The sequence below is a fragment of the Bos grunniens genome, chromosome 11 (genome assembly GCF_055505025.1).
Source record: "Bos grunniens cultivar Pamir isolate PY7600 chromosome 11, Bosgru_T2T1.0, whole genome shotgun sequence".
Classification (NCBI taxonomy): domain Eukaryota; kingdom Metazoa; phylum Chordata; class Mammalia; order Artiodactyla; family Bovidae; genus Bos; species Bos grunniens.
The window spans coordinates 94,484,338-94,503,048 of record NC_141175.1 but is presented as its reverse complement, the minus strand read 5'-3'; the positions used below and the strand labels follow the sequence as shown (position 1 = coordinate 94,503,048).

At 52.7% G+C, this 18,711-nt stretch overlaps 1 protein-coding gene across 23 annotated transcripts in view; it reads right to left on the bottom strand.

Annotated features, from left to right (window-relative positions):
• Positions 1-18,711, bottom strand: part of DYSF (dysferlin) — a 225,180-nt gene that overhangs the window by 119,060 nt on the left and 87,409 nt on the right. For 12 of the 23 annotated variants that reach the window (XM_086323838.1, XM_086323848.1, XM_086323846.1 and 9 more), the window contains 7 exons: positions 18,272-18,354; positions 10,393-10,434; positions 8,698-8,813; positions 8,078-8,191; positions 6,466-6,643; positions 5,806-5,930; positions 3,780-3,886 (listed from right to left, as the gene is read on the bottom strand). In XM_086323838.1, coding sequence (XP_086179964.1) covers positions 3,780-3,886; positions 5,806-5,930; positions 6,466-6,643; positions 8,078-8,191; positions 8,698-8,813; positions 10,393-10,434; positions 18,272-18,354 — 765 coding nt within the window. The remainder of the gene's footprint in view (positions 1-3,779; positions 3,887-5,805; positions 5,931-6,465; positions 6,644-8,077; positions 8,192-8,697; positions 8,814-10,392; positions 10,435-18,271; positions 18,355-18,711) is intronic. The other 11 variants (XM_086323841.1, XM_086323844.1, XM_086323853.1 and 8 more) reach the window with 1 other exon arrangement.

Genomic DNA, 18,711 nt, shown 5'->3' with positions numbered 1-18,711 from the left:
CAGAGCATGGCGGAGGGGCATGTTCGGAGGGTGAAGGGGGGCCCGACCGGACTCCTGGGCTGGGCCTGCTGGGAAGGAGGCCTGAGTGGGCCTGAGGGCGGGGGCAGGCGGGTCTGGAGTGGGATATGGAGAGGCGAGCCAACCAGGGTGATTTATGCTCCCAGCCTAGGTCCGGAACTGAGAGGGACTGCCATGCAGACCACCAAAGGGAGATTTTCACGGAGGCCACCAGCCCAAACAAGGCTCCCCAAGAAACAGTCGAGACCCGTAACTGCCACAAGCAAGGTGCCCCGGCCCTTTCCCACCCCGTAAAGCCCAAGGCAGGCCCAGAAAAGGGAGACCTGGAAGTGGAGGCCAATGACAGGGCCCCAACCCCAAGCAGGGGCAGTCGCTCTACCAACCCTGGATGACTTGGAAACGACAGGCCAGCCCAGGGCAGGGTCCAGCACAGGCTAGGAGCAGAGCTGGGCTGTCCACGAGGTGGCTGTCTGCCCCCACGGAGACTGGATGCCTTTATCAGGGATGCTGCCTGGGAGGGGAGAGTGTCCAGCCTGAAAGATACCCTGGGCACTGGGTCATTCATTTCAATCCTCACGAGGAACAGCTCTGTTGGTCCTGACCAGAGACTGGACCCAGGGATGAGACCCAGCTCTACCTTCAGGAAGGCCCTGGAACAGACAAGGCCCTGGAACAGACAAGCTCCACCCCCACCCCCGCCACCGCCTCCCCGAGCTTTCTCAGAGTCTGGAGTACTTCCTGGAGGAAGAGGACTCAAGCTGCACTGGCAGGTCAGCAGAAGCAGGTCAGGCCGAGCAGAGCAGGAAGGGCCTTCTGGCTGAAGAAGCAGAATGTGCAGAAGACAAGACTCAGAGGCGGGGGGAGCACATGCAAGGGAGTGAGCCAGCACGGAGGCTCCAGGGGGCTGGAGGGTGAGACTGCTGAGGTCCAGGAGCAGGCAGTGGAGACAGAGAAGTCCACCTGTCAGACGAGGCTGGCTTTTCCTGAAGGCAACGGGAGCCGCTGCAGTGCTGGAGTGGAGGTGGCAGGGCACAGGCTTAGGAAGATCACAGAAAATGATAGGATGTGCCGGTGGACACCCAGGTGTGGCTGGCAGATGGGTCCATGGGTCAGGAGATGAGAGGAGAAGGCTGGGCCAAAGGAGCAGAGTGGGCGAGACTGGCACAGCGGGGAGAGGGGCCCCAGGAGATGCAGCAGGAAGGGATCTGTGCAAACGAAGGGCTCTTGATGGTGGAGCGGTGGGCGGGGGCTGGCCGGAGGAATCCGTGAGCAGCTGGTGGTCATCTATGGCAAGCTGGCTCATGTAATCTGCACCCAGCTGCCCTGCTGTTGGCTGCAATGATGCACAACACAGAGCCTGGTGGGGGAGGGGAGCTCTCTTTCTGCGGCCCCAGGGCTATTGGTGGCCCAGATGGAGCCGAGGGAACAGATCTTCCACAGAGAGCCGTGCGTGCCCTCCTGAGGGGGTGGGACCCTCCTCACAAGCCCCTGACTTGAGACCAGGGCTCTCCAGGAGGCCCCCGGCCACCTTCTATCCCCAGGAGAGTGATTCAAGGAGACCAGGCTTTGGCAGAGGCATTTTGAGACAAGTACATCAAGAGGGGGGCACTGGGAGAGCGGTGCAGCGGCCCAGGGGCCTGGGACCCACTCGTCTCAGATGTGTCAGGCCCCTCGGACCTGCCAAGGTCCACACCGCACGTGAGTCATGAGCAGACCATGCTGAACCCAGAGCCCCGGCCCGCCCTCCGCACCCGAGCTGTCAGGTCGGGCAGTGGGGCACAGCCAGGCACTCTGCGGCTGCCCCTGCTGAGGGTACCCCCTCTAGCTTCACAGTGACCTCCGACCTCCAGACCACAGACAACTGCTACTCAGCACTGCCAGCCCCGAGCGCCTCTCCCTCTACCAAACCTGCTCTTCTCCCACTGTCCCCCTCCAGAAATGGCCCTGCTCTCCACCCTCCTGCTCTGGCCAGAGCCAAGGGACCATTCTGGACCTTCCCTGGGCCGCCACACTCAATCCACCATCAAAGCCTGTCCAGTACAGAGCAGCACAGCGAGGGGGTCAGCCACTTACTAGGGTGTGAATCTGGGCGATTAACCTCTCGGAGCCTGTTTTCTCATCTGTAAAATGTGGATCCCTCTACTTCCCACCTCATAAGATTCTTATGATCAGTTAATACAGGTGAACTTCTCAGAACCGCACCTGGCACAGAAAGTGGTCCCCACGAGGCTGTTACTCACCACAGCGCCTCCTGAACAGTCCACGTTGCCCTCTACTTCTCTCATCCATGTCCCTGAGTCCCCTGCCTTGGGTGATGCCCTCATCAGTCACCCCTCACCACCACCCCCAGCCCACCACTCTCACTGCAGCCAGAGTGAGTGTCTGAACCCCAGGAATCCCTGGGCCCCCGCTGCCCCCAGCTCTGGGCTTGCCTTAGCAACCCCCTGAGGCCTGTCCCAACGGGACTGCAGCTCCCCTCACAACCCCCAGGAGGCAGCAGGTATCCCAGGCTCCTGCGCCCATGCCCAGAAGTCCGTTCCCCAAAGGCTGACTCCTCCCCTCCAGAGTTCTCCTAGGACACCACCGCCTCCAGGAAGTGTCTATAGATTTTCACAAGATGCACCTGCTCCGAGCTCCGGGGGCACATGCCTCGAGCCCCCAACACTTTCCTTCATTTGCTCACTTCTGCCTCATCACCCCCGAGAGGGCTGAAGCTGCACCCTTGTAACACGCTTTAGGCTCCTCGCTTGGAACCTGCCAGGTCTCAGGAAAGTTTGGAGGAGTGAATGACCCATCTGGGCAGCAGGCCACAGGGCCATTTCTGACAAAGGTGTGTGCTTCCTACCTGGGGTACAAAGGACCAGAAGGGGCAGGCAGCCACACAGCACTTCTCATACATTCCACAGGGGCTGGGGTGAGACGATTTAGAGGAGGGTGTAGACTATATCTGCATACATTCACACTTAATCCCATGGTAAGAAAAAAGACTGCTGTCTGTTATTAAGTCCATTTAATACCTGGGAAAACTGAGGCCCAGAGAAGTGAAGTTGCCCAAAGCCACAAAGGTGGGTAACAGGATGAGAATCTAAGTCTCCTTAATGTTTCTTCTGCTTGATAATAATCACAGCTATCATTTATTAAATACGTCCTAAGGGCCAGGCATTTTGCTTATGTGACATTATAAAGTGGTTACAATATTCTTAATGTCAGGTTGAAACGAGGAAACCAAGGTTCAGAGCAGGTGGGTGGTGAGCCCCAAATCACCCAGCTGTGGAGGAGAGGTTCAGATGCTTCCCCTTCTACCAGGGCCCTGAACCCCCATTCTCCTTCACCCCTGGGGCTCCCTTTTCCTGAAGCTGACAATCAGCCATGTCAATAGAAGGCTAAACAGAAACACCGGTCCCTGACACAGCCTTGGGGGAGGAGGGGCGCCGTCACCCCCACCAGCCAGCTCCTCCTGGAGATTCCATCAGGGAAATAAGAGGTCGGGGATCAGAGACACAACGCTCCCCATTCAGGTGAGCCGGGCCGCCCTGGGCCCGCAGCTGCCGCTGCTGCAGGGAGATTTATGACCTGCTCTAAATGTCACCTTTTCAACTCCCCGCGCTGGCTCCACCACCTTTGGACTCAGCACGGGCTGGACTGCTAGCCAAGCGTGGCCGGGGAGACGTGCCGTCGCTCACCGCCACACACGAACACTCCCGGGAAAGGGCCCGGCCAGCCAGAAGGGGAGGGCGCCGTGGGTGCCGGGCACCCCCTACCTGCAGCCTGCGATGAGCTCATCCATCAGCTGAGCCACCAGGGAGTCCACGTCCTCGTCGGAGCACTGAGCCTTCAGGGCCAAGTGGACTTGCTCCAGGCCGGCTTCCTGTGGAATGGGAGGGCAGGGTCAGGAAGGTCACCGTGGGGCGGACCCTCAATCCCCAGGTCCTGTCACCACAGCCCAGCCCCTGAACCAAAAAGGCAAGAACAGTGAGAGCCAAGAAGGCAGAGTACGGACCCCACAAGCCAGCGGCTGTCGTGGCTCAAGAACTTTGCAGGGTTCCCCACAACAAACATCCAATTCCCAGACTGGGGACTCCCACCACGCTTGTGTATCTCGCTCTCCACGGCCCCGTCAAGCCAGGTCTCACAGGTAAGCGACCTCGGAGCCAGCTCCAGGTCCCACCTGCACCCTCTCTCCTTTTCAAACCTTACCACCCAAGCAGGCTTGGATCCCATGCTCCTTCCTTCGGGAGCGCTCAGACAGCCTGCCCCGGCGGGCCTTCCCTCCCCAAACTCCTACTCATGCCCCCATCGCAACTGGTCTCCTCCAGGGGGCGCTCCAGCCCCAGGTCTCAGGCCTGAACTGGGAGACAGATCTCCCAACAGGTCATGCTCAGGCCAAGGACTTGCCCCTCCATCCCCACCCCCTTGCCCACCTCTTCTGCCTTCCTGAGCCTGCGTTCCACCCTGGGCCCACCACGCTGCAGACAGACAGGCCCTGGAAGGACAGCCAGCCCCTGTCTGCCAGGCATGGCCTGGGAGAGAACAGATGGCCAAGAAGATGCTGGACTTGCACAAAATCGACTCCGAGTTCTCCCAAACCTGGGCGTGGACTGGTCCCTCCCTCCCAGAGAATTGCGGGTCTCAGGGAAAGTGTGGGTCATCGTGGTCCCCATCTGGGGCTGACAACCCCTCCCAGCCATTCTAAAATCCCCGTTCCCCCCTTCCCTTCTCACCATGCTCACCTCCTTCACCTGTCCAAACCTCTCAACGCCCTGCCCTCTACCCTGCTGCCCTTGTGGGCCCCCAAAGCATGCACACCTGCCTCCCCCCGTTCTCACGGGCCACACGCCTCGTGGGTGAGCCTCCACCCCGTGCACACACAGAAATGGCCAGGGGCCACCACCAGGGTCTTCCACCCTTGGCCTCTCCCCTCTGCCCACTTTGACTCTCCTCTGCTCTCTGGCCAAACACCAGGCCTGCAAATCCCAGCATCCACCAGTAACCCCCAGCCACATCCAGGACAGGACACATCCCTGACCTCACAGCCCTGCTCTTCTCCTGAGCTCCCAGCCACTGGAGGCCCTCCTCACAGCCTCTGCTCCCCAGTCCAACAGACCACCAAGTCCTTGCAGCTCAACTCCTTCTGTTTTCTCCCTGAGGTCAGCTCCCTCCCAGAGCCACTCCCCTGGACCCCAGCAAGGGCATCCTAACCGGCCCCCAACTCCCCTCACTGGATGCGGCCCCTCGCCGCCCTGAGTTGCTTTCCTGATGCTAACTGGCCTCCTCTCTCCTCTGAGCCCCCCTCCCTAGGGACTCCTGGAGCAACGTCTGAACTGAAATTCCAGCCTCTGTAGGAGAGGGGTGGATGAACCTGCCTACTCCTTTACTAAGCTGACCCCTGGAGTCAGGGGCAGCATCCTGTTCACATCCACCCTCTAGTTAGATGTTTCCAGCACAACCCTTGCTGTGCTAAGAGTCAAAGGCATTCGATGAGTGAATGAATGGGTGGATGGATGGCTGCAGGCTCTGTCCTCTGCTCCCAGCTCGGTCTCTCTCAGCTGTTTCTCTGTGCTGTCTCCTACCTCAGACTAGGGATGATCCCCCCAGAGCTGTGCTCCCTCCCTCTCCTCTCTTCCCAGTGTGCAGGGCAGGACTGCAAGCCTGGCCTGGTCAGCACACAGGGACCACAGGCATCGTGAGGTCTGCAGGCTTAGCCCCTGTGGAGGCAGGACTGAAGACACCCATGGGGCAGGAGAGGTGCATGCATGGGGTCTGTGGGTGGTGGCAGCTTCCACTCACCAGCTGGTCGGCAATCCTGAGAAGCTGGTTCTGAGCCTCAACTCTGTGGCGGATGTCCTCCCAGTAAGACGACAGCACCACCACGGGCTTCACGTTGCCCCAGGGTAAGTAGTAGTAGTGGCATCCTGGAAGGACGCAAGGGCCTGGCTCTGAGCCGGGCAGAGGCGTGGGGGGCCGAGGCAGGCGGCGGATGCAAACACCTGCCCCCCAGCTAAGACACCTGTGGCACGACCTGTATTCCCCAGTGCCTGGACAAGGTGCCAAGAGTTCCCTTCACATGCTGAACAGACAGCTGCTGCTCTCAGTTGGACTCCTTAGCACATCAAAACCAAGGCGCTGTCAGAAGGACCCTGGGAATCCCACGCTCTCCAAAATCTCTACGCCAAGCCCCACACCCACCATGGAATGAGTGGTCACCAAAGGTCAAGATCAAGGCCGACCACTGCTGGTGTCAGGAGCCTAGTCTATGGATCCCAGCAGGAGGGATGCACCTGGAGATGGGCACGGGGAGGCAGAACAGCAGGGAGCGGACTAGGGGTCCCCCGAACCCGTGTGCCTTTGGGCGAGCCTCCAGAAGCTTTCCGCAGGGGATGGGATTTAGGGCTCGGCCCCTACTCTGAGGCCTGGGTCCCCCGCCAGGCACGCAGCCTCCGGCCTCACCATCAAAGACCGCCCGGCTGTACTGGGTGGTGGAGGCCAGCGGCAGGCAGGTGGTGTCGAACTTGTTGCCATAGTTCCCAATGCTGACCTCGAACTGGACGGCGTCATCGACATCCTGCAGCATGGTGGCCGAGTAGAAGGCGGCAAAGAGCGAGTACTTGCGCCTCCGGAGGTACTTCTGGGGGCAGAGAGGGCAGCCTCGGGGTCACGGGGGAAGGGACAGGGACACCAGTGCGGGGCGGGGAGGGGGTCACGTGGCTGGGAGGCCCTGGCTGAGCCTGGCACCCAATAAACCCTGGCTGGACGGGCGGGTGGCGAGTGCTCCGGCTCTGCACCAGAGCCCAGATTTGGTCAGTAACTGAGCAAACTCATTCCAGGCCTGTGTGTTTGGCCGTGTTCCTCTACTAAGGTCCGCGCCTCCGAGGTCATGGAGCTCCTTAATCCAAACCAGCAGCAGAGGCACCACAACCCCGGGGAGCCTGGCCTCCTGCCTCTGCCTTTCCAGAAGGGGCCGAAGGCCATAACGCACCATGTGCCCACCCAGAACACCCACTCCGCACCACTCAGGCTCTCCACCACGCCGGCCAGCCCTGCAGCATCACAGGCTGCCTCACACATGGGATGAATGAGCCCCATTGTCCCCGCTGGGCATCAGGCACCAGGCTGAGGACATGGCCAGCACCCAACCACACATCCCGGCTTGAACCAAGATGACTTTACAATCCCCTCTGTGGAAGGCAGAGGGGAGAGGGGTTACATGACTGGTTTATTAGGTCAAGCACACAGTGACAATGGCTAACACTTATCGAGCACCTACTGCGTGCTGGTAAGAATAAACTTCATTCTCACAACAATCTTTTAAGATGGCTATAATTATTACTCCCACTTGGTAAGTGGACAAGCCAGAAGTCAAACCAGCACCACTGACTACAGGGTGAGAGGGTATAATCCCTCATGAGGACTCCATATAGCTGCCTCCTAGAAATAAGGCCCAGTTCCACCACTTGCTGCTTTGTTACATTTGAGCCTCAGTGTTCTCATCTGTAAAATGGGGATACTCAGAGCAGCCACCTGGCAGGTGCTGGGAGGACTCAGTGACATCAGCAGTATCATCAGCATAGTGTCTGACAAACAGTCAGAGATTCATAAGTGTTAGCTATTTTAAAATAGCCTCTCATCCTGCATCAAGCTCTAGACTTTAAAATACTTCTATTTATCTTCTTTGGGCTCAGACGATAAAGAATCTGTCTGGAATGCAGGAGACTCGGGTTCGATCCCTGGGTCGGGAAGATCCCCTGGAGGAGGGCATGGCTACCCACTCCAGTACTCTTGGCTGGAGAATCCCATAGACAGAGGATCCTGGCAAGCTACAGTCCATGGGGTTGAAAAGAGTCGGACACGACTGAGCAACTAACACTTTCATTTCAGGAATACTTTCCACTTTTTATCTTCTTTGAGCTTCTGAACATTCCTCAGGAAGGCAGACCAGGTGCTGGGTTACTCTGAGGCCCAGAGGTGAGAAGGCATGTGAGTATGGGTGGAGCTGAGCCCTCCTCCACCAGCCCCACTTGGCCACCGCCCTTCTGGCCCCTCCCAGGGCCACGCCCCTCACCTCTACCCGAAGGATGTCATCGGCAGAGAGAGCCTCCACTTTCTGTTCACTGCGCTCCACCAGCTTGGTCTCCAGGGAGAGCAGGAGCCGGCCTCGGTAGGCCACGCCTTCTCCCTGAGAGGGGAGGAAGGGTCACCAGGAGCAGGGGCAGTGGAGGGGAGAAGGGGAAGGGAAGGAACCTCATCTGGCCCAGAGGTCACCCATCTCCCAGGAAACCAGCAGGGCCCTGAGCCACACCCCGTCACTCTGCAGATGAGGAAACGGTGGCCCAGAGGGTTCAAGGGCCATGCCACCCTGATGGTCAGCACCAGGGTCCAACCTCGCGAGGGGAGAATGAAACTTGAGACAGACAGAAGCTGGGCCCCTTGGGGGCCAGGAAAATTAGCAGGGTTGGGGGTGGGGGGTTGGGAGGAGATGTCAGGCTTGCCCTGAAGGAGAGGCAAAGAGAAGAGAGTGGGAGGGAAGAAGGGGCCAGGAGGGGTCTGGGAGGAAGAAGGGGTCTCTGAGTGGGTAGCTGCCTGGCCCTGGGCCCGCTCAAGCACCGCCAGGCCCTTGGAGTCCAGGCTGTCCTCAGATACTGCCCAGGCAGGCCCCAGGATCTGGGTTCCTGTCTGGCTCACCTTGCCCGTGTTGAGCTCTGCATAGGGATCCGGGAAGCCAGTGAACTCCCTGGGGCTGCCATAGAGGTTGATGTAGCAGGGCCCGAAGGTGGGGAGGAAGCCTAGGTGGTCATCCACTGGGAGACACAGACACAGGTGCAGATCAGAGGGGCTGGCCCAGCCGAGATGTCTAGCGCTCAGCCCTGCTACCTTCAGGCCAAGCCCATCCCCGGTCTCAGCACCCCGCACGTGCACAGGATGCGGCCCCCAGAAACGTATAAAGGACAGTGAACCCCATGAGAGCTACTGCTGTCTCCCCTGCGGGACTTTAATCCTCACCGTGTCGAGACATGGAGATTTGTATTGTTATTATTAGTCTCGTTGTATAGATGAGGAAGCTGAGGCCAAGAGATGAAAAGGAGCACACGACTGCAAAGAGGCATGACCCCAGCGGTCTCACCTACAAGCCCATGCACTCAGCCAGCATGCAAAGCTGGGCTCGGGCTCACTGCCCTGCCCCTCCCAGCCCACGCTCATCCCCTCCTCACCCTGCCCTTCCATCTGTGTCTCAGGCCATCCAGCCTATGGGGAGGCACAAAGAAGGCCCAAGAGCCTGGTCACCAGAGACATCATCTCCTGGATGCCAGGGAGGGGGCCCAACTCGATGTCACCCCACACACAGGGCAGCCCCAGGCACATGTCTCCTCCACCCCTGTATCCTTATGAAGTTGAGACAGACCATTTAATAGCCTTGACTCATCCTGGCATCTCCTCCTCTTCCCCACTTTGTGCAAAGAAGGATCTTTCAGTGGAGCAAGTTGGAGGAGAGTTTGAGAATTACACTAATGATGAGACAAAATCTTTCCTCCACATCATTTCCATCCTTTTTTTTTTTGACAGCCCTCTTTTGTTAATGTCATGACTTTCTAGCTGACAGCCAAGTTTCCTAGGACGGGACTTCAATGGCCAAACTCTGAGAATCCTGAAAAGCCAGGGTGCCCCATCATCGGAAGGAGGAAGAGGCCGTTTCCAGAATGGCAAAGGTGGGAGGTGGACCCAGAAGCAGGTACTATCTGAGATGACTCTGAGTGCTCAGACCCTGGGGGGCGGGTTCCAGGGACCCTGGGCTTGAGCCCGTCCCTGAGCAGCAAGATTTTCCCAACTAGACACAGGAGCATGCCTGTTCCAGAGCCCTGCACCCAGCATCCCTCCTCCTCCAGTCCCCAGCACACACTCTGGCTTTGGGGATGCGGGTGAAAGATCGGATGGAGCTGTTGTAAGCATGACTAATTATTTATACTAATCATCCTGACTGTAATTTACCTTGCACATTTCAACTTCAAGAGTTTTCAGCTCACCCCGGCCTCCTCCCGGTCCCTGAGAGGACTCACACTTCCCCTTCCTCATCATGGACCCCCTGCCTGCTCCACCCCCCACCCTGCTAGAGAGAATGAACTCATTTGAGTTCCAGGGCCCCGGCACATTGGGCAAGGGGGTTAGAGAGTGGGAGGGAATTGCCTTTGAAGCGTTCCCAGCAATTTACATATTCCACCGTGGTTGAGAGGTAACAGCCAAAGTTAAGCTTGGGGATTGTGGTGGGGAGTCTCCAGCCCACCACAGGCAAATGGAACACTTCCCCACAACCAGCGCCCTTGCCCCTCCAGTAAAAACCTCAAGGCCCAACTCCCTCGTCATCCCAGAGGTGAGAGCACGTACGTTCTGTGGCTGGAGGAGGCTTGACCACACCTGCAGGCTCCTCTGAAGCGTAAAGAAATGGAAGAGGGTTAGGATGGGCATGGCTGGGTGAGGACCAATTAGGTGAGTGATTGGAAGAGGGTTAGGATGGGCATGGCTGGGTGAGGACCAATTAGGTGAGTGATTGGAAGGGGGTTAGGATGGGCATGGCTGGGTGAGGACCAATTAGGTGAGTGATTGGAAGGGGGTTAGGATGGGCATGGCTGGGTGAGGACCAATTAGGTGAGCGATTGGAAGAGGGGTTAGGATGGGCATGGCTGGGTGAGGACCAATTAGGTGAGCGATTGGAAGAGGGTTAGGATGGGCATGGCTGGGTGAGGACCAATTAGGTGAGTGATTGGAAGAGGGTTAGGATGGGCATGGCTGGGTGAGGACCAATTAGGTGAGCGATTGGAAGAGGGGTTAGGATGGGCATGGCTGGGTGAGGACCAATTAGGTGAGCGATTGGAAGAGGGTTAGGATGGGCATGGCTGGGTGAGGACCAATTAGGTGAGTGATTGGAAGAGGGTTAGGATGGGCATGGCTGGGTGAGGACCAATTAGGTGAGTGATTGGAAGAGGGTTAGGATGGGCATGGCTGGGTGAGGACCAATTAGGTGAGTGATTGGAAGAGGGGTTAGGATGGGCATGGCTGGGTGGAGGACCAATTAGGTGAGTGAGGCACTGTGGATGGGCAGCTGGCAGACAGAAGGAAAACAGCTCCTGGACGGGAAACAGATGTGGGCCGAGACCCCAAGGCCAGCCCAGCTGTGAATTTATCACACACTGAGTCATCAGTGCACCCCCCTCAGCGAGACACAGTCCCAGGGCCCCGGCGTGCACGCCACCATCTGCCTGCAAGGCTGTATGTTGTTTGTCCATTGAAAACTTGACTCAATACATTCAAGGAATAACACAGAAAAAAAAAAAAAAAAAAAAAAAAAATATATATATATATATGCTTTGGCATATTATAGCCAGATAAGAGGGGGAAACAAAGTTCAGATGCAAAGAAAGGGTGAGGGAACCGTGAAAGGGCCAGAGCTAGGCACACACAGCTCTCCACCCCACAGGCAGGTTGACTGCATGGAGTGGAGGCATTTCAAGGCACAAGATCTCCACCTAGTGGTCATTTGTAGAATTACCACTAAGGGCACCATGTTGCATTTTCACAACAGCAGGCACTGGGCACAGTTCTGAAACAGGAGGCTTCCAGCGCCTGATGTTTTGAATGAAGCACAGTGCCAGGCACTGTCCATTAGCTGAATGTTCTACTCTTGGTTGTACCCTAAACATGGGTAAGGAGGGTCTAGAAATAAGAGAAGCAAGGAAGGAGATGCTCTGGTAGACTTCCAACTTCACTTCAAGACAAGCACAAGACACCCCCAAAGGAGTATGCAATCCTCAGTCTCCTTCCACTGTCCTCTCTGGTTCTGCCTCTTGCCACACTCTGACCTTCCCTGTCTCCTCCTCCAACCATCCAAGTGTGGCCCAGTCTGGGGTCCTGATTGACCTGGGGTTGTGTTTAGTGAAATACCTAATTATTTTCATTCACTGATCACCTTTACCTATTGGTCTCCTTCAAGAAATAATACCTATTGCTATTTCCCTATAGCTCCATTATCAGAATTAAGAGCCAAGAGCTGAGCAGAACATTGTGGCAGGAAGGAAGAATGAGCAGAGACACAGGAAGAAAGGGCATGGAGCAGAGAGAACATGGGCACAAGGTCAGAGCCGACCAAGTGAGCACAGAGGCGGCATGGAGGACGGGGGCGGCCTGCGGCCCTGGGACCCGGCCCCTCAGCTCTCCACAGCCGGCCTCAGCTAGGAATGCCGGCTGGCAGGAGTCAGAGTGCATAAACCATAATTCATGGCCATTTTCATATCCACAGGAATAGGTTTTCATCAGGAGGGGAGCAAGGCCTCTGGTCACAGGAGACTTTCAGCAACCACAGAGGACCGACCCGGGCACAGCTGCACCCCCAGGAGAGCATGACCAGGGCCCGCCGGAAGGAAACAGATTCCACTTTAAGCTCCTTCAAATGATTACAAACAGGCCTGGCCAGTTATCTAGGGCTAATGAGGCCAAGGTCATAGTTCCGACCCCCGTGTGCTCCTCACAGAAGCAAACACAGCTTTCCACCCACAGACCAACTCTGCGTTCTGGCTGCAAACTAGTGCCCAGCCCAGACACAGCTGGCCCCTAGTCCCGCTCATCTGAACAACACATGCCTCTGGTGGCTGGGAGGACCAAGCTAGGGGCTTCCAAGCAGCCTGGCTCCCAACCACACCTTTTTCACTAATTGCCTCATTCATTCATTGGTTTGTTCCACAAACCTAACAGGCACAGAATGAGGCATGGTGAGACAGGGCCCTGCCGACAACTAAGGCCAGCGACTCCTAATTCGGGGGCAGGGTCACAGGTCTCCAGGTGTGAGGATCATGCTTGTGTCTGCAGACAGCTCATAAAGTCAAGGGCAGAGTCATCAGTGAAGCCACCCAAGACAAAGCCTCTATTTAGTCCTCACCACTCTTCTGCCAAAACACAAGTGTTCTGGTGTGTTTTCCCTAAGCCCAAGGAATAGGGGCTGGGGAAGCCCCAGAACACAGATGAACGCTTCCAGTTTCGTGGCCTGAGCAGCCCAGCCCAGCTCCCTCACCTGTGGAAGTACAGGGCAGGCCCTCCCAGCTCAGGACCCCCTTCTCCTGGAGCATCTGAGGCCATTACCTGCGGCCAGCCCAGCCGCTCCCTCTGCCTCTCAGCACATCTCCCACGCCCACGGCTTGGCTGCCTGACTCCAGCCAGCGCCAGGCAGGAGAAGAAACCAAGAACTGCTGGGAAATCCTCATCATCTATGCTCCAAAGACAAAAAGAAACGAACTTTGGATTTCGTAGCCATGGAAAAAACTGCCTGAGTGCTATTTATGTAGCATGATTTTCATATGTACAAAGTTATAAAAGAATTTGTACCATGGAACCTATGTTTCATGGGGCTCATGTGCCTGCTACCTTTCAAAAGGACTGAGGCTTCTCAGGAAAGCACTCCTCATTAAAAAAAATAAATAAATAAATAAATTTTTTACTAAATGCTTTGGAGCATAGGGTCCAAGGAATACTTAAGTGTGCCAGGCAAACCTGCAGTCAAAAGTGCTTAAGAGGCTAGCGTTAGGTCCTGTCCTAGCTGGAAATAACAACAAAACACGAAAACAAAAATTCCTGGTTGGATTAAATAATCTGGTGAACTGTGAGGCTGGAGAATATAGAGAAAGAATCCATTTTTATAGTTTGGTTTAGTTTGAGCTTTGAGAGTAGTGGGAAAAGCAAGGGCCACACATCACCCAGATATTCTGGAACACCCTAGGGTGGAGAAAAACAAAAAGAGCTCAAAGTTGGAGTGACATTTGGAGGTGGCCTCAGGACAAGTGGGAGAAGCTTGGCAGGGAGGCAGGCAACGGCTAACCTTCCAGGCCTAGAGAGAGCTTGAGAAGAACGGCTCCAGTTTGAGCAATAAGTCTAACTGTTTTATTGCTACAGAGATCAAGCTATTTAACTGTACTTAAAACTGCTTAGCTGGTGACAAGAAGATTCTCATTTATGTCCAAAACAAACTGTGGGAGCCTGTGGTCCATGAACCACAATGGGTTGCCCATGGCTTGAGCGCCATCTAGTGACCAAATAAACATCTTTCTCATGTTCGCATTCAAATACTCATGACGACCCTGGAAAAGGGCAAGGTCAACACCACCCCCAGACATGAAGACTGATGGGGGCACAGGCATCTAAACTCTCCCTCGGGTGGCTGACAGCTGGCAGAGCTGTAGCCTCGTGAAACAGTGGCTGCTGGAAACCAGTCAGAAAGGCACCTTGTGCCTCTGCCAACATTTGCCCTTGGACTCAGAGACAGGGACAGCACGAGCCGGCAAACTGGAGAAGAGATTCCCTCCATGCAGGAGTTCTGATCCATGGGGAGCCTAGGATAGTGTCTCTCCCACCCACCTGCATGACACGCTGCCCTCACTTCCCATCTTTCTAGCTCTGCATCCAACTATCGGACAGCAACTACAGGCGGACCGCATCCTGGGACCAGCAGTTCCCACAGTCAGGACAGGCAGGGGCTGGGGCAGGACAAGCCCTTTAGCAGGGGCTTCTGGGAAGGAGTTTTGGTATACTCCAACAATGACAAGTATCAGTGATGAAATGAGCATGGCAGCTAGATGTTAACGCATCGGGAGGGAAACCGGAAGTTCATTGCAGATTTTTTACTTGTATATATATATATTTAAATGTTTCAGAGAATCTAGAGGAGACTGGTCAACTTCAGAAGTGTTAGGTGGAATCTGCCAGAAACTGGGCATGCTAACCTGACCTCCAGATAAAGATCTGAGAAGATGGATGGACAGAGACCCACACACCCTGTCTGTGGAAAGACACCACACTGGCCAGATCTTGCAAGAGTGTGTGAGAGTGAATAAAAGGGGAGGGGAAAAACAGAGGGCCAACCAGGATAGGGAAATAGGGAGGAAACAGCGTCTGTAAAATTCAGGAGGGTGTTCACCTTGAACTCTCAAGAAATGATTTGGAATCCTCAGTAGAGTGCAGGAAGACGTAACTTTTGTGGAACAAAACAAAACGAGGGAGAGAACAAAGAGGAAAAGGAAAATATAAAAGGAAAGATGGAGGGAAAGGAAGGCATGACAAGAAACTAAAAATGCAATAGCCAGTCTTAAACCACATGGGAAGCAGTAAAAAGCAGAATTGGTACAGGGGGGAAAAATCAGAATAGGGATGCAGAAAGCCAATAATCATGATACTAAAGAGCAACATTACTTTAGGGTTTATTGTGTTCCAGAATGTGACATTTATAGTCTCACTGGATTTTTGTAAGGACCTTACAAGGTTGGGACTGGTGGGAGGAGACTGGAACAACTCTCTTGGAGCTCCCTGGCTCCAGAACAGCTCTTATCCCACCCCTCTCCATGTCTTCAGCTGCTCAGACAACAATATTAGAGTAGATGAAATCAATCCTCAACTCAGATTTAAGAATTCACTGTGTCTCAGAAAAAATTCAAGAGTCTTGCTCCTAAACCGATCAAAATAATTTTTTAAACTACAAGTAAAAAGAGACATTCCTACAAGCCAGAAAAAAAGAGAAACTATCTATAAAGGAATCAAATCAAACTGCTCTCAGAAAACACATCAAAAGAAGCTCAAAATAGATTAAATACCTAAATGTAAAAAATAAAAGTAAAAAATAGAGATAAATACAACCTTGGGATTTCCTGAAGGCCAAAAGCATGACATATGTGGCAGAAACCATACTTCCATTACTTAAATAAGAAATACTGAAAATAAACACAAGTTAACTAGAAAGTTGGGCTTCCCTGGTGGCTCAGACAGTAAAGAATCCACCTACAATCAGGAGACCTGGGTTCGATCCCTGGGTTGGGAAGATCCCCTGGAGGAGGGCATGGCAACCCACTCCAGTGTTCTTGCCAGGAGAATCCTCATGGACAGAGGACCCTGGTGGGCTACTGTCCATGGGGTCACAAAGAATCAGACATGACTGAGCAACTCAGCACACAATTAGAAAGTTAAAAAGGAAACAACAAAATATGTCTAACGAGAGTTAAAGAGAAGATTTAAAAGATGAGAGAATAAAAAATTAGAAAATATTAGAACTAAAGTGTGCCTGTGCATATTCATTCAGATGTGTCCAGCTCTTTGTGACCCCATGAGCTGTAGCCCGCCAGGCTCCCCCTGTCCATGGAATTTTCCCAGCAAGAATACTGGGGTGGGTTGCCATTTCCTACTCCAGAGGATCTTCCTGACCCAGGCATCAAACCCAAGTCTCTTGTGTCTTCTGCATTGGCAGATGGATTCTTTACTATTGCACAGCTGGGAAGCCCATTAGAACTCATATCTAAGTCCAAAAACTTTTCTTTGAAAAGTTCAATACAGGAGGGAGAAAGAAAAACTTCTAACAAGATTAATCAAGAAAAAAGAAAATTCAAACACATATCATTAGAAATAAGAAAGTAGAGAGAATTGTTTAAATCATAAAAGATTGCTCTGCACAACACTATAAAAAAATTGGAAGACCTCAATGTAATAAATATTTTTCTAGGAAAATGTAGATTATCAAAATTAACTGTAGTAAAAGTAACAAACTAAAAATACCAATGATCACAGGAGAAACTGAAAAGGTTTTAGAGCTAGTGCAACAGCCACTCAGAAAGGGCACCCAGCCCACACGGTTTTATGGGTGAATTCTTTCAAACCCTCAAAAGACTATATTCTTATGTTATATAAACTGTTCCAGATGTTAGAAAAGACTTTAAATCTTTCCAATTAATTTTACAGAGCCAGCACAGCCCAGATACCAAAACCTAAGAAATAATAAGCAGACATACCAATTAAAGATAATAGAAAATCAAGAAATAGGACCAAGAACACATTTAGGAATTTAGTAGGGGATAAAAGTGGCATTTCAAAATGTAGGGAAAAGATTATTCAACATACAGTGTTGGTATCACCAAAGAAGAACAATTTTTTAAAAAGTAATGTTAAACCCTTGCCTAATTCACTAAGGAAAAAATTAATATATTTGGCTATGTAAAATTTTTAAATTGAATAGTTAAAACTATTAAATGATAAAATTGACAAAAATTATTCACAACATAGATGACAGGAGAAAGTTAACCTCCATCTACATACAGAACTCTTAAAAAACAATGAGAAAAAGACAAACATACCATCAAAAATATGGACAAAGCATGAATAGGCAATTTACAGCAGAATAAATTTTAAAGTATATAAATATATATAATTTGTAAAAAATATATAATTTGCAAATGTAAGATGAATATTAAATATTTTAAATTTTACATTGGTCAACTTTACCAGATACCAATGAAATAAAATTAAGGCAACAATGAAATGCACCCAACAAATTGACAAAGTTCTTTAAAAACATCATTATCTTGCTTTGTGTTGATAAGGATGCAGCAAAATAAGCTTGAGAGATTAGAGTATAAATGAGTCCAGTCGTTATGTAGGGCAATTTTTATATACACTAAAAGCTTTAAAATGTTCAAATCTTTTGATACAGCAATTCCACTTCAAGGCATTTATGCAAAAGAAAAATCAGGAATTACATAAAGATTCAACTACAAAAATACTCAATATCAAGTTAGCTCCTTATAAAATGGAAAAATTAGAAAACACCTAAATATTCAACATTTAGTTAATGTGGTCTATGGCGCGTTCACCATATTGTAGAATACTTAATAGCATGAATAAACGTCTATGTTATATTGCCAAGTGACAAAAAGCAATTGTCAAAACAATTAAAAATTGTTCAAAACACTGTTTATCATATACACACATACACAGAAACAGGCCCCAGAATATTAATATTTACCTCTTGTCTGGGAGGAGAGGCTGATGGATAATTTTGCGAGTAAATTTGTATATTGTTCTTTCAGATTATCTCTTTTAAATTGTACAAATGATCACACACTACTTTCTAACAGACCAATGAAAGCCATTTCAAAATAGGAACTGCTAGCCAACAGTCAGCCAACAGAGAACCCGGTGGATGGTGTGGCCACAGCCCCAAGATCATCTGCAGGAATGGATCCCCTCTAGACCATCTGATGGTGTACCCACCTTCCACAGTGAGGCCAGTCCTAAACACAAGCCCATCTCTTTCACTGGCCAAAGCCCTTCTTCCTGGGAAATGGGCAACGAAGACCTTATAGACTTCCCTTTTCTGCAAACTCTTAAAGCTAGAGGTGTAAGACAGTTGCAGTGGGACAGGGGAGAGCATGGGGACCAGAGGGCAGCACCGAGGGGCACTCACCTTCTATCTCGCCTCCAGAGGCAGAGATCTTCGACATACTCAGGTAGGTGGTGGCCACAATATCGTTGTGGGTGAGGCGGTCCCTAGAGCGAGGGGCAGAAAGGGCCTGAACACGGGTGGGATTCGCAGGCCACAACCCACCCAGGGAGGAAATGGCCGGAGTTATGCATCGTTTGTTAGGGGTCCCAGTCTTCACACCAGGGATGTTATGGAGGCCTAGTAATGTTTGGCGAAAAGAGACTGGAAAGAAAGTGTTACTCAAGACTCCTCTGGGGGGAACCCAGTCCATCAGCATCCCAGCAGCCAAGCTGGAAGTCTGTGGGCACAGCTGCAGGTTGAAAAGGAGGAGGCCTGAGGCAGGAGCAGTACAGGGGAGCAGGAGGCCGCCCAGGGAGCCAGACCCCCAGGCCCAGGGAGAGCAAGGCTCTGAGAGCTAAGAC